This window comes from Mus caroli, chromosome 8 (genome assembly GCF_900094665.2).
Source record: "Mus caroli chromosome 8, CAROLI_EIJ_v1.1, whole genome shotgun sequence".
NCBI lineage: Eukaryota > Metazoa > Chordata > Mammalia > Rodentia > Muridae > Mus > Mus caroli.
The window spans coordinates 109670135-109690844 of record NC_034577.1 but is presented as its reverse complement, the minus strand read 5'-3'; the positions used below and the strand labels follow the sequence as shown (position 1 = coordinate 109690844).

The 20710-nt window shown below is 44.2% G+C and overlaps 1 protein-coding gene across 1 annotated transcript in view; it reads right to left on the bottom strand.

The window, feature by feature from the left end:
- Cdh13 (cadherin 13) overlaps positions 1-20710 on the bottom strand; it is a 1030912-nt gene that overhangs the window by 800079 nt on the left and 210123 nt on the right. Inside the window, exon 2 of the mRNA XM_021169677.2 lies at positions 6746-6857. Within this exon, the coding sequence (XP_021025336.1) occupies positions 6746-6857 (112 nt within the window). The remainder of the gene's footprint in view (positions 1-6745; positions 6858-20710) is intronic.

Below are 20710 nucleotides of genomic sequence, written 5' to 3'. Positions count from 1 at the left end.
AATATATATTATTATTATTATATATTTTAATATATATTTAAAATGTTTAATGCATATTTATATTATATATAAAATGTTTACTATATAACATTATTATATATAAAGGCTAAGAGCAAAGAGGGATATACTCTCAACATTGAAGAACACAAATTTCTCTTAAAACATGGCTCCTGAAGGTGTTCAATGTATTTATCAAAGCATAATTTATCCAAAGACTGAATGTCTTTTCCTTAACACTTAGTTCCCTTCCCTTCCTCTCCCTTCTCTCTATTGATGACAAACAGACCTTTTAGAAGAAAATTCTGCATAGGAGCAAATGATAACAAAGTCTTTTCTACCTCTTCTTCATTAATGGTTGACCACATCTAAGATTAAAAAAATAAATAAATATGGTGCTATCAATGTAAGATTAAGAAGAAAGAGTTTGACTCCATCATGAAGATTCCATGCCCCAGGACCCCTGCTGCACACTGTGCTTCATCCCTTCTGATTTTCAGGGTGGCTGTGCTCTCTCTCCTCCTGGATTCCCAGTTTAGAGGGTCCTTAAGACTACCTGAAGCCTGTGAGTGATGAAACAAGAGCAACTGTGACAGCAGATTCTGCCCACACTCTGCTCTAAGTGAACTCCCCACTATTGCTGGGCCAGTTCTGGCTGTGGCTATCCTTGTCCTTTCTACAGAAATGAGCCCATTCACACTTGGAGCGCTCAAAGAACTCACTCACTGTGACACAACTAGAGTATGACTGCATGAGTCACTAATGCATAGTCAGTGGGAACTTAAACCTATGTCATCTTAAGCAAGGAACATATCCCTGGAGCCCATCTCTGTCTCGACCCTCAAGAAGGGAGGACTTAGCGTTAGATGTTTTCAAGAAAAGGTGCAGAAGACAGATCGCTAAGTAGAAAGTGCTTTCTACTAAGAACGAAAGGTGCAAGTCTTGACTTTCCTTCTGAAATGGACCAAATCTTCTTCAGGGACTCTAGTTTCCCCGGAGGAAGTTGCCCTTCTCTGTGGCAGGAGTTCTATTGTTTGCTTTTATTTATTTTTTTAAATGGAATAATATGATCTTGCTAGCATCTGCATAGTAATGGCTCCCAGCCTCCCTTGCAGCTAAGTTGACTACATGCCCAAGTCTACTGATCTATCAGAGTAGAAATGGCACCCATCACTTTCAATCTGAGATAGATAAAAATCTTGGATAAATACTTCCACACCCTCTTTCTTGACCTTCAGTCTTGCTATCAGGTTGGAAGCAGAGTCACCTAGATGAGCACCCTGACCTATATCTATGAGATAGAGTTAGAAATAAAAATTCACTGTGTGAGGTCATGGGGTTGCTCAGTGCCTCAGCCTTAGCATATCCTTATCTGCTGGGGATGCAGTGTGACTACACAGTGTATTAAAGGTATGCTTTGGTGTGGGAATCACTTCTTGTTCATTTTTGTGTTTGGTTTGTGTGTGTATGCATTAGGAGATATAAGCAATAAAGATGGAAATCTGAAGAATACAGTATTTGTAGTGGTTGAGTGACCAATAGCATGTCCATTCTGGATGCTGGATACTGGGCAGAGGTTGAGGGAATCACAAACATGGTTTCCCCTAGGGAACTCAATGACTATAGATCCCTGGGGTGTCCAGAGGTCTGTCTAAGATGCTTGTGAACAACGCAGGATGTTACACTTGGTAACTTGGTGTTCCCATCCAGGTTAGGTATGCAAGCAGCCACCCCAGTGAACTGCTTCCTAACTGTATTTCCCCTTTCCTTGTACTTCTCATTGGATGCTGGGAATAGCCCATCTTTCAAGACTGAGATGAAACCAAAAAAGTTTTGGCCGAATCATGATGAGTTGGGGGCTTTGCATGGCACTCAAAAAGACTCAGAGAAGGAGCTCTGCTGGGTACATGACAAGAGAGAGTGGGGTGCCGTGTTTTGATCCCAGCAGCTTGTTGGAAAATGGCCCTTTAAAGAAGAAAGCAGGTCTAGTTAGCAGTAAGGAGAGTAGAATAAAGAGTTATTTGGATGTGAAGGAAATAAAAGGCTTCCGAACAACTGAAGGGAGCTTGTATTGGAGTGAACAGTGAATAAAATATTAGGGAAATAAAAGGAGCAGGGTGACCATTAGTAACAGTTAAAGTGGAAAAAGGCTATTCACTGGGAAGTGAGGAAGAAGATTTAAAAAGGGATAAAAGGAAACGGTGCTGTCAGAACCAAGAAAGCAGGAATAAACACTCCCAGAACCCGAGACAGCCGAGAGAAAGGGGTTGAATGCAAGCCCAGGGGACAAGCAGAAGAGCTTCCCTACCAAGTAAAGGGACAACACTTCCAGACAACTTCATAAAATCCTACAGCATGTGATCGATGAATGGATTGTGCTGTACTCTGCCTTTGGAATGTAAAAACTCACAAGGACTTAGAACCAAACTTTTTTAAACTAAAAAAATATTATCCTCTCTGTCTCTCTCTCTGTCTCTCTGTGTGTGTGTGTGTGTGTGTGTGTGTGTGTGTGTGTACACCATGGTACGTGTGAAAGCCAGAGGAGGCAGATCTTTCCTTCCCCTACATAGATCTCAGGGATGGATCCCAGGCCCTCAGGCTTGGCAGTGGATGCTCTACCCCCTGAGTAATCATGCTGGCCCTATAACCAGATTTCCTAACTATTACAAATACAGTAAACATACAAACTGTAGATATCATAAACAGGCCCAGGATCCTATCACTCACCTACTCTTTCATAGCCTCTGGCACCCATACAGCATCAGCTTCTATTTCTGTTGTGAGAAATAATAAAAAGGAATGGCAAGATTCCCACGCTACACCCAGCTACTCCCTGTACTGGTGCGCTGCACTGGCGGCAATGGCCAGCCTGTTCTTATCTCATGGAGACTCTCTGACTCAGAGCTCCAAAATCTCTCCACCCAGGGCACTAAGTTCCCACTGGTCGGTCACTACCACGCCATCCCCATGCTTCAAATCCCCCATGGCCTATGTGGTGCACATCTCATAAACCCATGCTTAGCCACCATACCTTTCTCTCTTGAACCCGGTCGAAACACCACGTGAAGGAAAACACCAGTCAGACTTAGTTCAGAAAGAATGGTAACTCAATTGCTGGGCACAACAACTAGAATCCTAATCTTGTAAGCCATATAAAATCTAAATCTTCTGGTGGCAAATCCTGGTGGGCCAACCATTGAAACTGGGAGACACCAGCAGCTACATCTTGTCCTTACACTATCACCATCCAAAAACCCCTAACTCTCTTCTGCTTCCTCTTATCCTCCTTCCAACCTGGAAGTCCCACCTAGTTGCCCAGTGGTTGATTTCTTGATTGATTAGGGGGAGGTTCACAAGGAGTCACAGGAGTCTGTGACTCATTCCTCCTTTCCAGACAACCCCTCCTGGGGAAGCAGAATTAACATCAAAATACAACAGCACCAAGGCCATCCACAACATATTTCTGCATAGCAAACCCTTTCATTTATCTTTAAAATGTAAATTCATGTATCCAAAGTTTTTTTTTTTTTTTCCCTAACTTTCTGGCTCTGATCAACTTTTACTTTCCATTTATCATCCAGGAGTTAGTTCCTGCCAGCACACACACCTCTCACCTCTCACCTCTCACCTCTCACCTCTCACCTCTCACCTCTCACCTCTCACCTCTCACCTCTCACCTCTCACCTCTCACCATTGGCTCTTCACACTTTTTCAGAGACAAAAGGGGTTTGTGTTGAATCTTCTGAGATGCATACAAGGCACAGAGAGAAGATTTGGGGGTTAAGAGAACATGATGCTCCCCCAAGACTCAAGTTTGTTTCCAAGCACCCATACCAGTTGGCTCACAAATTGCCTGTAGCTTCCCTCTGTGGTGGTTCTCAACCTGTGGGTTGCCACCCCTTCAGGGGTCAAACGACCCTTTCACCAAAATTGCCTAAGAACCTCAAAAGAAAAAGAACATTATGGTTCATAACAGTAGCAAAGTTAGGCTGGGTGGTGGTGGTGCACGTCTTTAATCCCAGCACTTGGGAGGCAGAGGCAGGCGGACTTCTGAGTTCGAGGCCAGCCTGGTCTACAGAGTGAGTTTCAGGACAGCCAGGGCTACAGAGGAACCCTTTTTCCAAAATAAAACAAACAAACAAAACAACAACAACAACAACCCAGTAGCAAAGCTAAAATTATGAAGTAGTAACAAAAATAGCTTTATGGTGGGAGTCACCACCCATGAGGAACTATATTGAAGGGTCACAGCATTAGGAAGGTCAAGAACTGCTGCTCCAATGGATGTGATACCCTTTTCTGTCCTGAGAGGGCACCTGCACTCAGGTGTGCATAGCTCCATACGGACAAACAGGCACAATTAATTAAAAATAAAACTTTGAAATTGTACAGAAAAGAACTTATGAAGAGTAAGAAGAGAGAGTAGAAGTGATTGGGAACACATTGGTAAAATATTAAAAGGGTATTTCCATTTAATATTCTCAGCTTTGACTTCCCTCTTTGGGCGAAATAAACCGGCCATGGTTTCTCTTGGAGACTCAGATTTTCCTAAACAGTTTAAAACAGGCATTCTCCAGTCTCCACAGACTTTCTTGCCCACCTAGACACAGTTAACCTCAACCACAGACTATACTCAGAACAAACTCTATTCATTGTTTCCTTGAGAGGAAGTTGCAAGCACCTAACTGACGCTGCTCCTTGTGTTCTGCCTTAGTGACAGATGTGGACAAGCAGTCTCAATTCAAAGGCTAATCAGATTTTGCTGGCCCAACATCTCACACACAAACATCAAATTTTAAGTTGTGATCGATTCCCGTAAGGCTGGATTTCCCTGCGCGTGTTGTCATAGATAGTAAGCCTAGTCTCATTTAGCATTTAGCAGCTTACACAGGCTCAAGGGCCATAACCAAGTTAATTACTTAGGGGATTAAGACAGAGCGCACACACACGCCCCTCTGATATTGGAATATACAGTATGCTGCAGTTTAAATTAAAAAGACCCCCTAAACTATGATTGTTCCCAGCTTCTTGGTGCTGAATTGAAAGCTGTTTGGTGTCATGAAGATTATAGAAGCAATCACATTTATGGGCCTGCTTTGCATAGCAGCTCTATTAATTTCCATATTGAGGGTAGCTTTGCATTTCCCAACATGTTAACATCGATGCCATTTGGGGTAATCACTTGGTACAAACAAAATAGAATGCAAGAGACAGAGACAGAGACAGAGAGACACAGAGATGAGAAAAGAGGAGATCTAGAATATTTGTCATCAATCAAGGTCTACTTGAAATATATTGATTCTTATCAGCACAGACGTCAAAGAACAAATGTGTGTTCTTGACGGCCTGACCCAGAGTCACCCTCAGAAATGCGAAGTTGTACACTGAGATCCACTTCTTTTGTACCTTGTCATTAGACCCTGACTGCTGAGATGCTCCATCGCATTGATGTAACTGTGTTAGGGTCTTCCTGTGCTCTAACTTGGAGACCCGATGCTCAGCATCCCACGTTCATGGTTATGGCCCTTTCAACTCTTATAACAGGCACTGGCCTCCCAGAGCATCCTGACCAATCAAGCTGGGTTTTTGATTTGTTTGTTTGTTTGTTTTTCTTTACCCATATCAGCCGTGTACTGCAAAAAGTAAAGGAACGGGGCTAGCACAAAAGGTTATCCTGAATTTATAAAGGCAAACACATAAGCAATCACCCTCTTTACAGGTACTCTTGAGCATCTGACCTAATTGCGCCACTGCTTGCATATCCTCTATCCTCAAAGATCAAAGAGGTTGGGGGTCTGGAGAGATGGCTCAGCCATAGGTAGCATCCGCTGTCCTCGCAGAGGATCAGAGTGCGGTCTCCAGCATGCGTACAGGGCAGCTCACAACTATAATCAGCTCCACCCCAGGAGATCAAATGTGTTCTTCTGGCCTTTTCAGACAGCCAAGCTCATGTGCACACCTTCGTGCACACAAATATAGCCGAGTGATCAAAAATAAAATAAATACCCAACAATGGTAAAATAAATGGTGCTCCAAAAGTCTGTAAAATATTGATCAGGTCTACCACCGATTTCAGACTCTATTATGTAAAACCTGCACTTGCTAGTCATCTACCGCCATGTTTTTGATCTCTTCAAGGTAAGGTAATATGATATTGGTGTTAAGTACAGTGGGAGATCATAACCAGATCCGAGAGATGCACATTTTTAGGAAATCAATGGGAATTTGGGGAATTTGAGTTTAATCCACAGAAGCAGCAGAAAAGATTTGGATCTTTTTCAAAACCATCTTATCAGCCTTAAGAACAAGAGTTTTTGATTCCTGCGTCTACAAATTCCCAGCCCCCAATACCCGGCCCTCGCCGTGACTTTGATATAATGCCACACATGAGAAAGGACAGGCAGAGCAGCAATCTATAAGAAGGGGATGATTTTACTCTTGGGTCTGCCCTGTGACGAGATGGATTTCTGTCCCTTCACATAGTACAGAGTCACCCTGGAGGTTGGCATTTGCCTTTTCTAGATGTGGGGCAGCAGGGCTCACTGGAGATGAAATACTGAGAGGAGATACATGTCAGGTATTAATCCTCAAACTGGCAAGTCTGTCATTTGACAGCATCCACCCAGGGCCAAGCAGCGACATAAGGAACACGATCAGAAAACAGGAAGCTGTCCAACATCCTGAGCTACATTACAAACAGCAGAGGAGTCCGCGTGAGCGGGCCCAGGGTATTTCTGGAGTAGCTTACAGTTTAGGACAGGCTGGTCCTCGATGAATTCGGCAGGCTGGTGGATGTGTAACACTTTCTGCTGGAATCCAGGGGTGCACTCCCGATCCTCTGCAGATGTGACCAGGAGCACCTGCGGAAAGGAAGCAATCAATATTTTAACAGCACCTAGCATGTTTGCCCTGCTAACCTCTTTCTTCCTTTTAACGAAATCGACAACCTTTAGAAATGAGCTGAGGTTTGAACTTCACAAGTTGCTGCGCCTCTCATGCCTGCCAACAGCTTTTTTTTTTTTTTTTTTTGAAGATGCATGCAAAAAATCAGAAGCAGCTGCTGCAACTTCCATTCAGTTGAAGTTAAAGAAATACTTGCTGTATGAGTTTTACACCTGCTAAGGATCTCACTATGGTCACCGTGTGTGAAATTTCATTACAGAAGCTGTCAATTTCCAGTGATGCCTGAGTTAGAACGAGCCTCGTGTTCATACATGCAAAGGAACAATGCCATCTCCGAGGAGGAGGGAAAGGGAAACAGACCTTTCCCACTGGAGTAACTTCCAGAAGTACTGATTTCAAAGCCTATTGGATCTTAACCCTGCTGGTGGTCAGGAACCATAGGGTGGCCACCGAACAGCCACAATGTAGCTGACCCCCAAATGGTACATTGTTCCCTATGTTATCAAACTTGACATAAGACAGAGTCACCTGGCAAGAAGGAACCTCAGCTGAGGAGTCACCTTCATCAGGAAGGTCTATGGATACTGTCTTGATTATGGATGTGTGAGTGGGAGGGTCCTGCCCACTGTGAGATGTGCCACCAGTGGGTAGGTGATCCTAGCTTAGCAAGTTATGAGGAGCAAGCCAGTAGGCAACATTCTTCCATGGAAGTTCCTGACTTCACTTCTCTCAACGATGGGCTGTGATCCAGATATGTAAGACAGATAAATCTTTCCCTCCCCAAATTGCTTTTGGTCATGGTGTTTAACAAGCCACACACAGAATATAAACTGTGATAAAAAATAATCTTATAGCAGCTATGCATTGAACTTGCCATGTTTTATATATGCTGTTTTATATATGATATATATATATAAATACATATATATACATACATATACATATGTGTGTATACATACATATACATATGTGTATGTATATATATATATATATATATATATATATATATGGTGCTTTTATAATTAATCTCACCACTTTCTTTACACTTTTGCAAATTTGGCTACCCCAGAATATAAAATGTAAAATTCTTTTCAAGGCCTCACTCTTTGTCCTTGGGATGTCTTCATCTCCATCATTCAAAACAAACAAAAATGAAGCCTAGGCTGTAGGGCTGTACAGTACTTCCTAAACATGGCACAGCTGTTGCTGTTTTGAAAACAGGACAGCTAAGATGATTCCCCTTATAAGATAGGGCCCACCAACTTGTGCGTGTGTGTGTGTGTGTGTGTGTGTGTGGTGGGGGCATGGCAGGAGGAGTTACATGGTTCATAAAGTGACATACTAGGATCCTCACAGGGTATATGAGGTTTCTCAACTGGGAAGATAATTAAGCGATTACCATTGTTAAGAAGGGGGGAGGCTCTTCTTGTCTGTCACATGCTTCTGTAAGTAGCCCCAATTTATTCTCACTGGCTCAGCAAGCCAGACTTGGGTGGAATCTGTGAGTGACCATGGTGGGGTGAAACGTCATTTGTCCATAACTCCCCACAAGTCACTTCCGTGCTTTGGGATATGAGCGTACATGATGCCCTCTGGGGCAAGGTCTAGCTTAGATAAAACTAGACTTAATCTCCATACGCAGAGACTATCATCTCCAGGAAGAGAGGCCTGACTGGGTGTTCATCTGTTTACACCAAGTGTCTGCCTCACACACTGGTCTGCATCTTTGGCTTCAACATCAAAGCTGCCATGTTTGAGCCCTTACCACACTGCAAGTACTGTGTTAAACTCAGTCTGAACATAATGTGGGTTAGTCTCCCTGGCAGCCTCGTGATGCAGTCGGCTATATTTGTAGGAAGTAGCTATGCCTGAGATCTACACACGAATGGCTGGAGTCAGGATCTGAACACAAATGTAACTGTCCTCTGATCTGTCTCCGGGCGGGCAAGCTCCTTGTTCATCCCTGACCCTTAGACCTTTGCCTAGGCTACTGAGCAGGAATTCTCAACCTGTGGATCTCAGCCCTGTTTGGGGGTGGGGGAGTGGGATATTAGATATCCTGTATATCAGACATTTACATTACAATTTATAACAGTAGCAAAATTACAGTTATGAAGTAGCAATGAAATGATTTTAGGGGGGACGGGGGATTGTCACCAAAACACGAGGAACTGTATTAAAGGGTCACAGCATTAGGAAGGTTGAGAACCACGGCTATAGAGATTTTGCTTTGTTTCAATTTTCTAAGCTTAGCTCTCCAAAAAGTATAAAAGGCTTCTCTGATCTGAGCTGAAATTACGAGCACTGATTTCTTAGAACGTAATATCCTCGGGGACAGCCAGTGATGGTAGAGGAGGGAATCGGTTCACACAGCCCAGCCCCCTGTCCTTCAAGACGCCTACAAGGTGTGTGATCTGCCTCCCACCTGGAATCACGCTAGTTGTGTGCCACCCGTGGGTGTCTGGCTTGACAATTCAGTTCTCACTAACCACCATTTCTCTTCAGCTGATCTCCCCGCCCCCGTCTGTCTCTATCTGAGACCAGCCCCTAGACTCCCAAAGATTTGCACTCAAAACTTTGACTCAGCACTTGCTCTTAAAGAAACTGAACCCCGAAATCAGACCTTAAATTCTTAACCAGAGCACATCAGCGTCAAAGAAAAGGAATTTTCTTCCCCACCAGCTACCTCCAAACAATATACAAAAGGTCGGCTGCTGAGGAGCTGAGGGCGGGGCACTTTGAATGCCAGCCTTCTGGGAAGCACTGAACCCCAAGGAATAGGAGCAAGAATTAATCTCAGGAGGTTGGTGGTGTGGTCAGGCTGAGCCACTTCAGAGGAGCTAGGGTGGAGAAGTCACCACCTTGCCTGACATCATCTTTCTCAGCTCAGAGTAGGCGGGAGAACACCATAGTTCACTGTGTGCGCAGGTCTGCCTGTAAGTGTCCCTGTGTCCAGAGGCTAGGCTTTTGTTGGATGCCTTCTGAAGCCATCATAGAACTGACATCCTAAGTGGCACATCTGCAGAGTGCAGACTCGGAGCTCAGAATAATTTGCCGGCATTGTTGCGAGCAGAAGAATCTATAACCCACTAATGCTAATTCAGTTAAACAGAAATGGGCAAAGGTTGCACCTTCTGCCTGCGATTATACGTTAACCTTCTAATTGGCTAATTCTGCCCTCAAATCCCAGACCAGTCAACCAGTCACCCCAGACATATTGAGGAAGGCACAATTTCCCTGGGGACACTGAGCTAATCAGCCAGGAGGGAGAGATTCTGGCTAAGTCAAGGAACAGTAATTTCTGCCTGAGTCTCCAAGTTTTCTATGCTCAGTTTATCCCCTGGTTCCTTGACAGTGTCTGCTCAATATACTTCTAGAATTCTGAAAGAAAAACCAGCCTTTTCCAGCTGCTGACTGAGGGAAGAGTTGGGGCACTGGGAAACGTCTGTTTAGTCTCTGTGGATTTGGGGGTCAGTTTATCCACCAGTCAAAAATTAAATCGCTTGTGTCCTACTCTGAATTTCTATTGCTGCCATAGAACACATGACCAAAAAACAACTTGGAGAGGAAAGGTTTATTCGGCTTACACTTCTACAGCACTGTTCATCACCAAAGGAAGTCAGAACCGGGACTCAAACAGGGCCAGAACCTGGAGACAGGAGCTGATGCAGAGGCCATGGAGGGTAGCTGCATACTGACTTGCTCCTCATGGTTGTCTCAGTCTGCTTTTTTTTTTTTTAATAGAACCCAGGACCACATGCCCAGGGATGACCACACTCATGATGGACTGGGCCCTCCCCCCACCAATCACTAAGAAAATGCCCACCAAGCTTGTCTATAGCCTAACCTTAGGGAAGCATTTTCTCAACTGAGGCTCCCTCCACTCCAGTGACTCTAGCTTGCTTCCAGTGGACATAAAACTAGCCAGCAGAGCTTTTGAAATAAAATAAGTGGGACCTGCTATGCACAGGGAATGATTTAGCAAGGTCAAAGTGTCATATCAGGTATTCCTGTTTGTTGAAGTCCTGGATTCATCAGACTCTGCTGCACAAGGCCCAGTGTATTAGTATTATTTTTGTTGTTGTTGTTATATCTGTTGCTGTGATAAGACACTGGCTGACCTAAAGAAACTTGGGGGAAGAAATGGTTTTTTTGGCTTATAGGTCACAGTCCCTCACTTAGGGGAGTCGACACAGGAACTGAAAGCAGGAACCGAAGCAGAGACCCTGATGCCTATGGGTAGCACTGTCCACCATGGGATGGGCAAGCCCACACCAATCACTAATCGAGGAAATGCCTCACAGACATGCCCACAGGACAATCTGATGAAGGCAGTTTCCCAGCTGAGGGTCTCTTCTCCCAAGTAACTCAAATTTGTGCCGAATCTACAAACACTAACCAGTCCAGCCAGGGACTTGTAGGGCAGTGTTACAGTCTAGCATTTCAGAGTGTGGTCACAGGGGCCATTTTCCTTGTTCAAATTCGGTTAGCCTTTTTTGTTGGTGGATTTGGCATGCTTTGGAGATGCCCTCCACCTCTGCTTTCTCATCTAGGAAACATGAGAAGTGACATGTGTTGCGGACCCAACGGTTTGCTTCATAGAATGTAATTAGGCAAGCACTGCCCAGGCAAGATGATCGATACCCGCTAACTCTCGCAGTACTGTGGTCCAGCAAAGGAGAAAGGCATCAACAGATTCTCCCTTAGATAATCAACAAACTACCTCGAGAAGCTCAGTTGAAAGGAAAGAAAGCATGGTATCCTTTGGGAATATTTCAAAGCTAGGCAGAGGAGGGTCTAACCTCATCTAGGGACCCTGAGCAAATCCATTACCTGAGAGGGAATGTTCTGCCTTGAACTTGGGCCTAAAATGGGGTTGGGTAAATGGAGAGGAAGGGACGCTTTTGTTTCTCTCACCATGTATATGTAGGGGTCTCTGTGTGTGCATGCATGCATGTTTGCGTGTGTATGGACATGTGTGGGGGTCTGTGCCTGTGCCTGTGAGGGCCTGGGGTTGATGGTGAGTATCTTCTTCAGTTTCTCTCATGTGAATCTCACTTGGGTCCAGAGCTCACAATAACAAGTCTCACGAGTGAATGTGTCCCTAGGACACCATCCCTACCTTCTGTGTGCTGGAATTACAGCTGGCCACAGCACCTACTTGGCTTTTCTGTGCATTCTGGGATCAGAACTGTGGTCTCCTCTCTCGAGCAGTATATGCCTCACCTGCTGAGACCCCCTCCCCATCCCAGGGCTTCTTCTTTAATCCAATCCACCCTGCTTTCAAATGAACCGTTTGTGTCTCTCTACTAGTGTTGTGGCATACCCTGAAATCACAAAAGTGCTCTTAACGAAAGAATCCAGATTAATGGCACCTCCCAGAGAGATTTCTCACGGCTCAGTGATGATAGAATGTTCTATTGACTGCCAGACTTCTCAAAACCCAAACCTGTATCTGCAGGTGATCTTGTCATGGGCCCCCAGCCTCCAACTACAGTCTGATTAAGTGTGGGGCAGGTCATGGACTGCCATCACTTAATGTTGCAAGAATTAACACCTGGCCTTCCTCCCAAGCCAGCTCAGCCTTTCTCCGACATGAATCAAAGTCACTGGCACAAGGATCCTACCTGGACAGACCGTTCCCCACATCCTCTGGAGTTTTGCCAAGCAGAGCCTGCAAGCACTCCAAATCTATCATTCCGACCATGGCAATAACGGTCTTCTGATGCGGTTCATGTGCTCATTTATGCATTAGTGCCTGCTGCGCATAAACAATAGGTGCAGATGCGTCACTGCGAGCATGGCAACTATCGAGTTTTATAATCACCAAAGGATACCCATTATTTGAAAATTACCATCAGTCTGCTCTGGAAAGCAGATTCATGTCCTAGAAAGACAATAACCACGCGTTTGTGCTACACTGTTTAGTACAAATCACAGCTTTATCTCCGGAGTCCACTCCAGAGCCACCTTTGTCTCAGTTTTTCCAGATGGAGAATGGGAGGAGTGAAGGTCTGTAGCTGTTATTCTGAAGACTGAGTGAGGAGACTTTTGCAGAGAGGATAGATGCTTACCAATTGCTCACACATCTTCATTGTTATCCTTGCATATTACATTTAAATGGCTGCACTTATAATTCACTGATGTTCCCAGGGCAGTCAAGGACAGCTGTCATTAAAATACCACTTATTGCTACTTTTGTATCCCAGTACCCTTTAAGGTGGTATTGGCTCAGAGCTCTGCCCTCTTTTCAAGAGTCCCCTGCCCTGAACTCATCCACCAGCACCAAAAGTAGGTCATGAGATTATCAGGTTATGAGGTCATCAGGTCATGAGGTCATCAGGTCATCCTCTTCATACCTGGCTTTCCTTTTGGCTTCCTTTTTCCAGACAGCACAAACATTAACATTCTCTCTTTAGAAAGGCGTGGGTATGTTTACCCTGACAGGCACTGTTTTATGAGCTTAGTCAGCTCTGAAGCTTCCTTCCAGAGAAAGGGATGCATTCTCTCTCTATCTCTGTCTGTCTCCCCCCAACCTGCTTTGTCCTTGTTGGACTCATGATGGTCCATCTTAATTGTTAATTGGATGAGATTTAGAATCACTATGGAAAAAAATATCTGGACCGATCTACGAGAGATAATCTAGATTAGATTGAGGTGGGAAGGAAACCCCCTGATATAGGTGGGGCTATTCTGCTGGCTGGGGTCCCACCAAAGAGGAGGAAAAAAGAGAAAGCAAGCTGAGCAGTAACGTTCATCTCTCTCAGCTTCCTGACTACAGATACAACATGAGCAGACATCACACATTCCTGAGGCTGTGACTTCCCCACTATGATGGACTGGGACCTCAAAACCATGAACCAAAATGAACCATTCTCCCTCAAGTTACATTCTGTCCCAGCAAAACAAGAAGCTTAGGTACCTGTCAACTGGCAGCAAAAGAGGTCTGGAGATGTGACTAGGGAAGACTGAATAGAATAAAGCTTAATCCTCATGTCACACAGAGAGGACTTCTCAGGGCTGTCCCTCTAGTACCATATCACTATGCCTAGCTCTCATCCCCTGGCCCTCTCGTGTTCTCCCTTGGACATCCAAGTATCTGAGTTGCCTACTTGGGCTTTAGACTTAAGACACTGACTCTGGAGTCAAGGACCCTGCATGCTGTGAGTCTGCAGACACACATCACACACCTTGAGCTGTTGGCTACATTGCAAGATTCCTGGCCAGAAATCAATGGCTCACACAATGAGCATAGAAGGATTGTCACCACTGAAGTGCCCCACAGGATCACTCTGTAGAAGATCATCCATGACAGAGGCAGAAGAAATCCATGACATCAGCATGATCCAGTAGAAAGGATACTGAAAAGTCCACATGCAAGACACAGACATCCAGGGGAGGTAGCTAGCCAACTGCAGCTATATCACCTTACAGTTAGCTCTTTGAGGTCCATGGGTGTCTAACCAGAGCTAGCTTGGCTGGTTGCACAGTGAGCAGGCTCAGAACCTAGACAGAGAGCTCCTATGCCCCAGGTTCTGCAGACATGCTCCAGTGGCCAGTAGGAAATAGCAAGCCGGAAAGAATCAGCTTATCACATCGCCTCCTAAGCAGCATAAATACAAAGAAACCGACTGCCACAAATAATGAACTCATGGGCTGCGAAGAGCCTCGGATCGCATCTTCCCTTAAGCCAGTTCTCCGCTGTTATTGTTCCAGACAAAGCTGTTCATGTCTCTCAGCACTGTTTTTCGAGTAGTGACGAACCCAGTGCTTGTTATTAGCCTGGATGGACAGCTGCTTTCTCCTTGTCACAAAACACCTCTGCTCTCTGTTCTCATCAGACTGGCTTTCCTGCAAACAGTTTGGAGGGGCTTAGCCTAGTGAGGAAGAGAGCCTGCTATCTCTGTCTCTGACTCGCAGGATGCAAAAGGAAAAAAAAAAAAAAAAAAAAAGGAAAGCACTGTATTTTGATTGAGTCTTTATCCTGCCAAACACCAAAAGCCCAGAGTCTGGAAAGGATTTTTAAAAGCCCACTATCCACTGACAGCCTAAGAAGACAGCATTCCCAAGACGCTCATGCCCATGCTTACACATGCCCGCACACCTAAGCTTCCATTATTGACACTCTGCTGGAGTCTAACTTCCCCCAAAATGGTCTTGGTGTTTTAAAGCTGCAGGAATACTAGTAGCTGACATCTTGCCGGCTGTTAAGGCAACAGATATTTAGAAGTGATGTTGGTGTTTCCGTGGAGACAAGCCAGAGTGTGCTTCTTTGCCTTGGTAGGTTCTGTGGCTATTTACGTGCACCCTGGACCTCATTTCTAGTTGAGTGTACTGGACAGATTTTTCTCAAGTTTTAAGAATGGGGGATGACTGTTTAAGCCTGGAAAAGAATGAGGCCAGAGGCTGAACTAATACAAGTCTGCATTTTGGCCACATGGCCATTTCTGTGGCTTTTAAGAAATGGCTTCCCTGGATCCTTTGTCCATATTGTCTTTGGGAGATGTAACATAGTACTTGTGGTACCCAGTCGCTGATGAAACAATATGTGGGTGATAGAAAAACACTAGAGACCCTCTAAAAGGTCATCATCCTGGTGCCTATACCCTGAGAACATGCCAGGTTACACCACACAGAGGACTCCAGGTTGAAAAGCAGGCGGCCTTAAAGTAAAATGCTTATCTCGGTGGATGAGGAAGGATCAGAACGAACTCAAGGATCTCTGAAAACACAAGAGTTCAATCAGTAGATCTGATTACGGAAGTGAAGGCAGAGGGATGTGGTATAAGGGGAACTGTAGCCATCTTGGCAGTGGGGAGCTCTTGAGATGGGAAATGAAGCAGCACAGGGGGATTCTCCCTAGAAGGCCCCCAGAGGGGTTGCTACCCAGTGCGAGCAGTGCTTGTCCTAAGTGCCTCTCTCCTGAGTGCTGTCGGGCAGGGGGGCTTCTCTTCTGATCTCCCCTTGTGAGTCCAATCTGTGTCAAAATGCCCAGTTCTATGTGCTTGCACAAAGACACATGCCCAGACCCTTTGAATTTCATATGTATGTATGTATGTATGTATGTATGTATGTATGATGATTGAGGCTAAGTACCCTTGCATGCTGAGTAATTTCTCCACTCCTGTTTTATATTTAGTCCTTAGTCAAATTTTTTAAAAACTTATTATGTCCAAGTTTTCTGGTTCAGATGCTAGAGACAGAGAAACAGACAAAGTCTTTTATAAACTTATCATCTGGGAGGAAAGGAAGACATCCATAATTATTATAATGTAATAAAGTATACTTCACTTTGTGGGGAATTAACAGGGAGTTGACAGTAAAGATATTTGAGCTAAGACAATGTAGGTTTTAATCCCAGTCTTGCCACTTAGTTGCTGTATATTCACCTCCTCTGTGCCTCAGTTTCTCCATTTGTGTAGTAAACTAATGAATCTAGCTACTTAGGTCTTGAGGCCCTCTGATAAAAAGGTTCAGGATAGAGATGGACTGTTATTTGTATTATTCTCCTGTAGCACATACAAGGAGGGACAGAAAGGAAGGAGAAGAAATAACACACTTCTTAGGTGAGAGAAAGAGACTTGGACCACATCGCAGATAAGGGCCATGTTGGAAAAATGATTTGAAATTTTTCATGTGGCAAACTAGGAGGAGGAACATTCCATGTCAGAGATTTGGTAAATGTAAATACCACGCTGCCAGTTCAAGAGATGGGGATCTAGCCAGAGGGAATAACAAGCTACAGGTTGTTTTCAAGACTATTTGAAAGTGTTTTGTTGTCTCAAAATGGGATTGAATTGATGAAGCTTGTCTGCCTCAAACCCAGCCAGAAGCAATTCGGTCAAATCAGTTTTTGTCTAAAGAGAAGTAACTCATTCTGTTTAAGGTTCCAGGATTAATCAAGCGAGCTCAAAAGGAAAACCCAACAGGGAAATAAGCATCCACAAGAATGGGCCTTAGTGCATTTGAAGAAAAACCTAGGTATTGTGCCTGCCTGGCGTTCGTGTTTGACTGCTTCTATGTCTATCCTGGAATTTGGGGAACTAAATCAATTGTGCCATTTATCAAATAAAACCTGCATCTCCAGAGTCCCTGGGTGAGCTCTTGGGTGATCCCCAGTAGACCCGAAGTTTAACTGACAATTAATGAGTTCAGAGGAACATTCTAGAATCTTTCGACTCTGTGTTCTGCTCTCGGACAGGGGCATAGCAATAATTCGAGGACAGGCAGAGGTTGGGAATAAGGAGAGTCACTCTCTAGAGACAGCCCTCCATTCATGGGAAAGGACTTTTGTCTTTCTCCAGAGAGAGAATTCTTGGTTAAGATCCAAGGTACCCATGGATGGAAGTCTGCCTGACTCCAGTAGGGAGCAGTAGGAGCCAGAAATCCATGTCACTATGATTCTCTTCCCTCTCCCTCCTTCCCCTCCTGCCCCTTCACCCTTGACCCCTAGATCACCTCCCAGAGAAATTCCTCTATCTAATCCTCATGTCAGACTTAAAGTTTATATCTATGTTGTGGCAACACACCACAGTCCCAGCTGATTAGAAACCACTTCACTGTAGTCCAGTCACAAGGTCTACGGTGTGTCCACAGGCTTCCCTCCTGTGGGACAACCTGTTTCCTTCTCCTTCCCAGCGCAGCCACTGACATCCATGGTTCAAGGCTTCCCTCTTCCATCTTTGAAGCCCTCAGAACATCTCCCTTAATTCTGGTTTTCTTTCTAGCACCACACTGGCTTTCTGCATCTCACTGCCTCCTGGCTCCCTTGATAAACATTGCCGTGATTAATCTTACTTCCCCGGGTCACACAGAGGGTACCCATATACTCTGTGAAATAGGATGTGAAGAGGTATGGCAATGACTGTTGGTTAGCCTACAATATATGAAACCGCTCATGTGAGGGAAGGCAAAGGTCGGTAAAGAGGTCTGTACAGGTTTGAACTATCCATAGTAAGTATCGGCAACTCAATATCTACAGTCACCAAGAGATGAACTTTTGGGTATGCCTGTTCCAAGCATACAAACTAACTCTAACACACACACACACACACACACACACACACACACAACTTCTCTCTCTCTCTCTCTCTGTCTCTCTTTCCCCATATCTCCTCCCCCCTTCCCATCTCTCTCCTCCCCACTTCTCTGTTCCTTGATGGTGGGTGATACCATGTGACCCTCTGCTTCAGGGACTCCACCATGAGGACTTGGACCCTGTGAAGCAAAACACCCTCTCGTCCTTAAGTCGGTTTGTGAGCTATTTTATCACAACAACAAGACAATTAAGAAAATGTCCTTCCGATCCCTCCCTCTGCCAGCACTGTTTACTGCTGAGGTCAGGGGTCTCTACAGCAGACCTCCATGTTGTGAAAAGCCACAAACTCAGACCCAATGTTGTGTCAATTTAACAACTAGACTCTGACCTTTCCTAGCTTAAAAATAATTATTGTTCCTTCTTGGCCTTGCTGTGAAGTGGAACATTTTATTCTAACTGTGTGGCGTATCACACGCTCTTCTCCACCAGACATTAGAAAAGATGTCAGATCTGTCAACACACGGGCAGGTTTTTATTAATTATCTTTCAGACGCAGAGTCCTTTGGCTGATTTTTTTTTTCACACAAGGAAAATTCTTCTATTGAACTAGAAGTCTGTCTTTGTTAAATTGGTGTTTTATTTCCCTTGCAAAAAGTTCTCACTCAGGAAGTTCCAGAAAAGAAAGAAAGAGACCAAGCCAAAAATGGCACTGAAGGCAAAGAGATCTATTCAGTTCCGGCAAGTCACATCTCTTCTCTCCAGGATGGAGAAAGAATCTGCATTTCTCTCTTTAGATCTAACTGCATCCTGTTACATACAGAATATTCCAATCCTGATGGAGTCATTCATCGATAGAACACCCATTGGATTCCTGCACTGTATCAGTGCTAAATACAAATCAAGAAGACATAGTCCACAGCACTGAGGCAGACTAGTTGCAATATGAATGGCTGGCAGGTGTATATTTACTTTTAGTACTGTAGGGGAGGGGCCAAGGTGTGGAGGAGGGGGCAGTTATGAGAAATATTTTAGTTTAATTTATTAATTTAAACATTAAATTTAATTTGAATTTTTATTAATTTGAATTTACATTTAAAGTTATTTAAATCTAAAATAAATTTTAATTTTGAAATTAATTTAAATATTACAATATTTACATTTAATATGAAATAAATATTTAATAAAATGTAAGGTAAATTAAAGTAAATATTAAATAGGATGTAAATATTTAAATAAAATGGAGAGAAGAAGGTGGCTATGGAAGCATTGTCTAAGACTACATCAATATGGCTCATTTCCCTCATGGGCCCTTCTGCTTTTTAAAAAAGACACCTACTAGAAAGACCAGGCACAGACTAGACTCTTCAGAGAAATGACTGGGTACTCACCAGAAGGACTCAGACGTCTCAAAACTGAACAATTACTAAACAATCCCTGGGGTTCTCTATCAACTTTGTTTAAAGTGAGAAGTTTTGCAAAGATAAGAAGTAATACATTTCCAATTCCAAATGACTTTGTCTCTGAAAGATGATTAATAACAACCTGCCCGTGGGTTGACAGATCTGACATCTTGTCTAATGCCTTTCCATTTGCAAGGATAAAAAGCAATATGTTTCCTGAAGCCAGGCTTGGAACTTGCTCTGTAAAAACAGTCTGGCCTTTACCTCACAGAGATTTGTCTGCCTCTGCCTCCCAAGTGCTGGGATTAAAGACACGTGCTAACCTGTCATTCCAGCTGTGTGTGCAGGCTGAGCCATTAAGATTTCAAGTTCAAGGCCAGCTTGAAAATTCTGCCAGAAATTCTGTCTCAAAAAAGAAAAGAAAAGAAAGAAAAATAGTAAACGAATGAAAGGGGAAGAGCGAGAAATAGGAGAGAGGGGGGAGGGAAGAGAGAGAAGAGAGAAAGAGAGAGAATGAATGTGGGCTTGTGATATAGCTCAGTGATATAGTAACTGCTTAGCACATGTGAAGTTCTAGGTTCGAGCTCTAACACCACAGCATGCATAAATTCATCAATTAATTCAATGTCTGCAACTTTTTCCTGAGTCATATTTGGAAAATCCAGATTTCAATATAATATTTAAATAAAATGTAGAATCAGACTCAGCCCTCTAGAGAGCGGTAGCTGAGTTCTCCAGCAGGGAGTTGCCCACGGGAACCCTGGTGAGCTTTTAAGTCAACTCTCCTAGAGAGAGATGCCTCTGCTTGTGTACCTGCCCATGCTCATGGCGTAAACACTATCACTGTGGCCGATCTTTCAAGCTACTGACGTAAAACCCCTGAACACTGGTGTCTTAGTTGGGGTTTCCATTGTGGTGAAGAAACACCGTGACCAAAAAGCAAGTTGGGGAGGAAAGGGTTTATTTGGCTTAGACTTCCAGCTCATAGTCTGTCCATCATTGGAAGAAGTCAAGACAGCAACTCAAGCTGGACAGGATCATGGAGGCAGGAACTGATGCAGAGGCCATGGAGGGGTGCTGCTTACTGACTTGCTTTCCCTGCCTTGCTCAGCCTGCTTTCTCACAGAACCCAGGACCACCAGCTCAGGGATGGCTCCACCCACAATGGACCCTCCCACCCTTGATCACTAATTGAGAAAATGCCCTACAGCTGGATCTTATGGAGGCATTTCCTCAAGGGAGGCGCCTTTCTCTGTGATAACTCTGGCTTGTGTCTAGTTGACACACAATACTAGCCAGTACAACAGGTTTGGGGAGAGAGGTATACAGTTGGCTGTCTAAACAACCTTCTCCAATAGAACTAGGTGTGCAG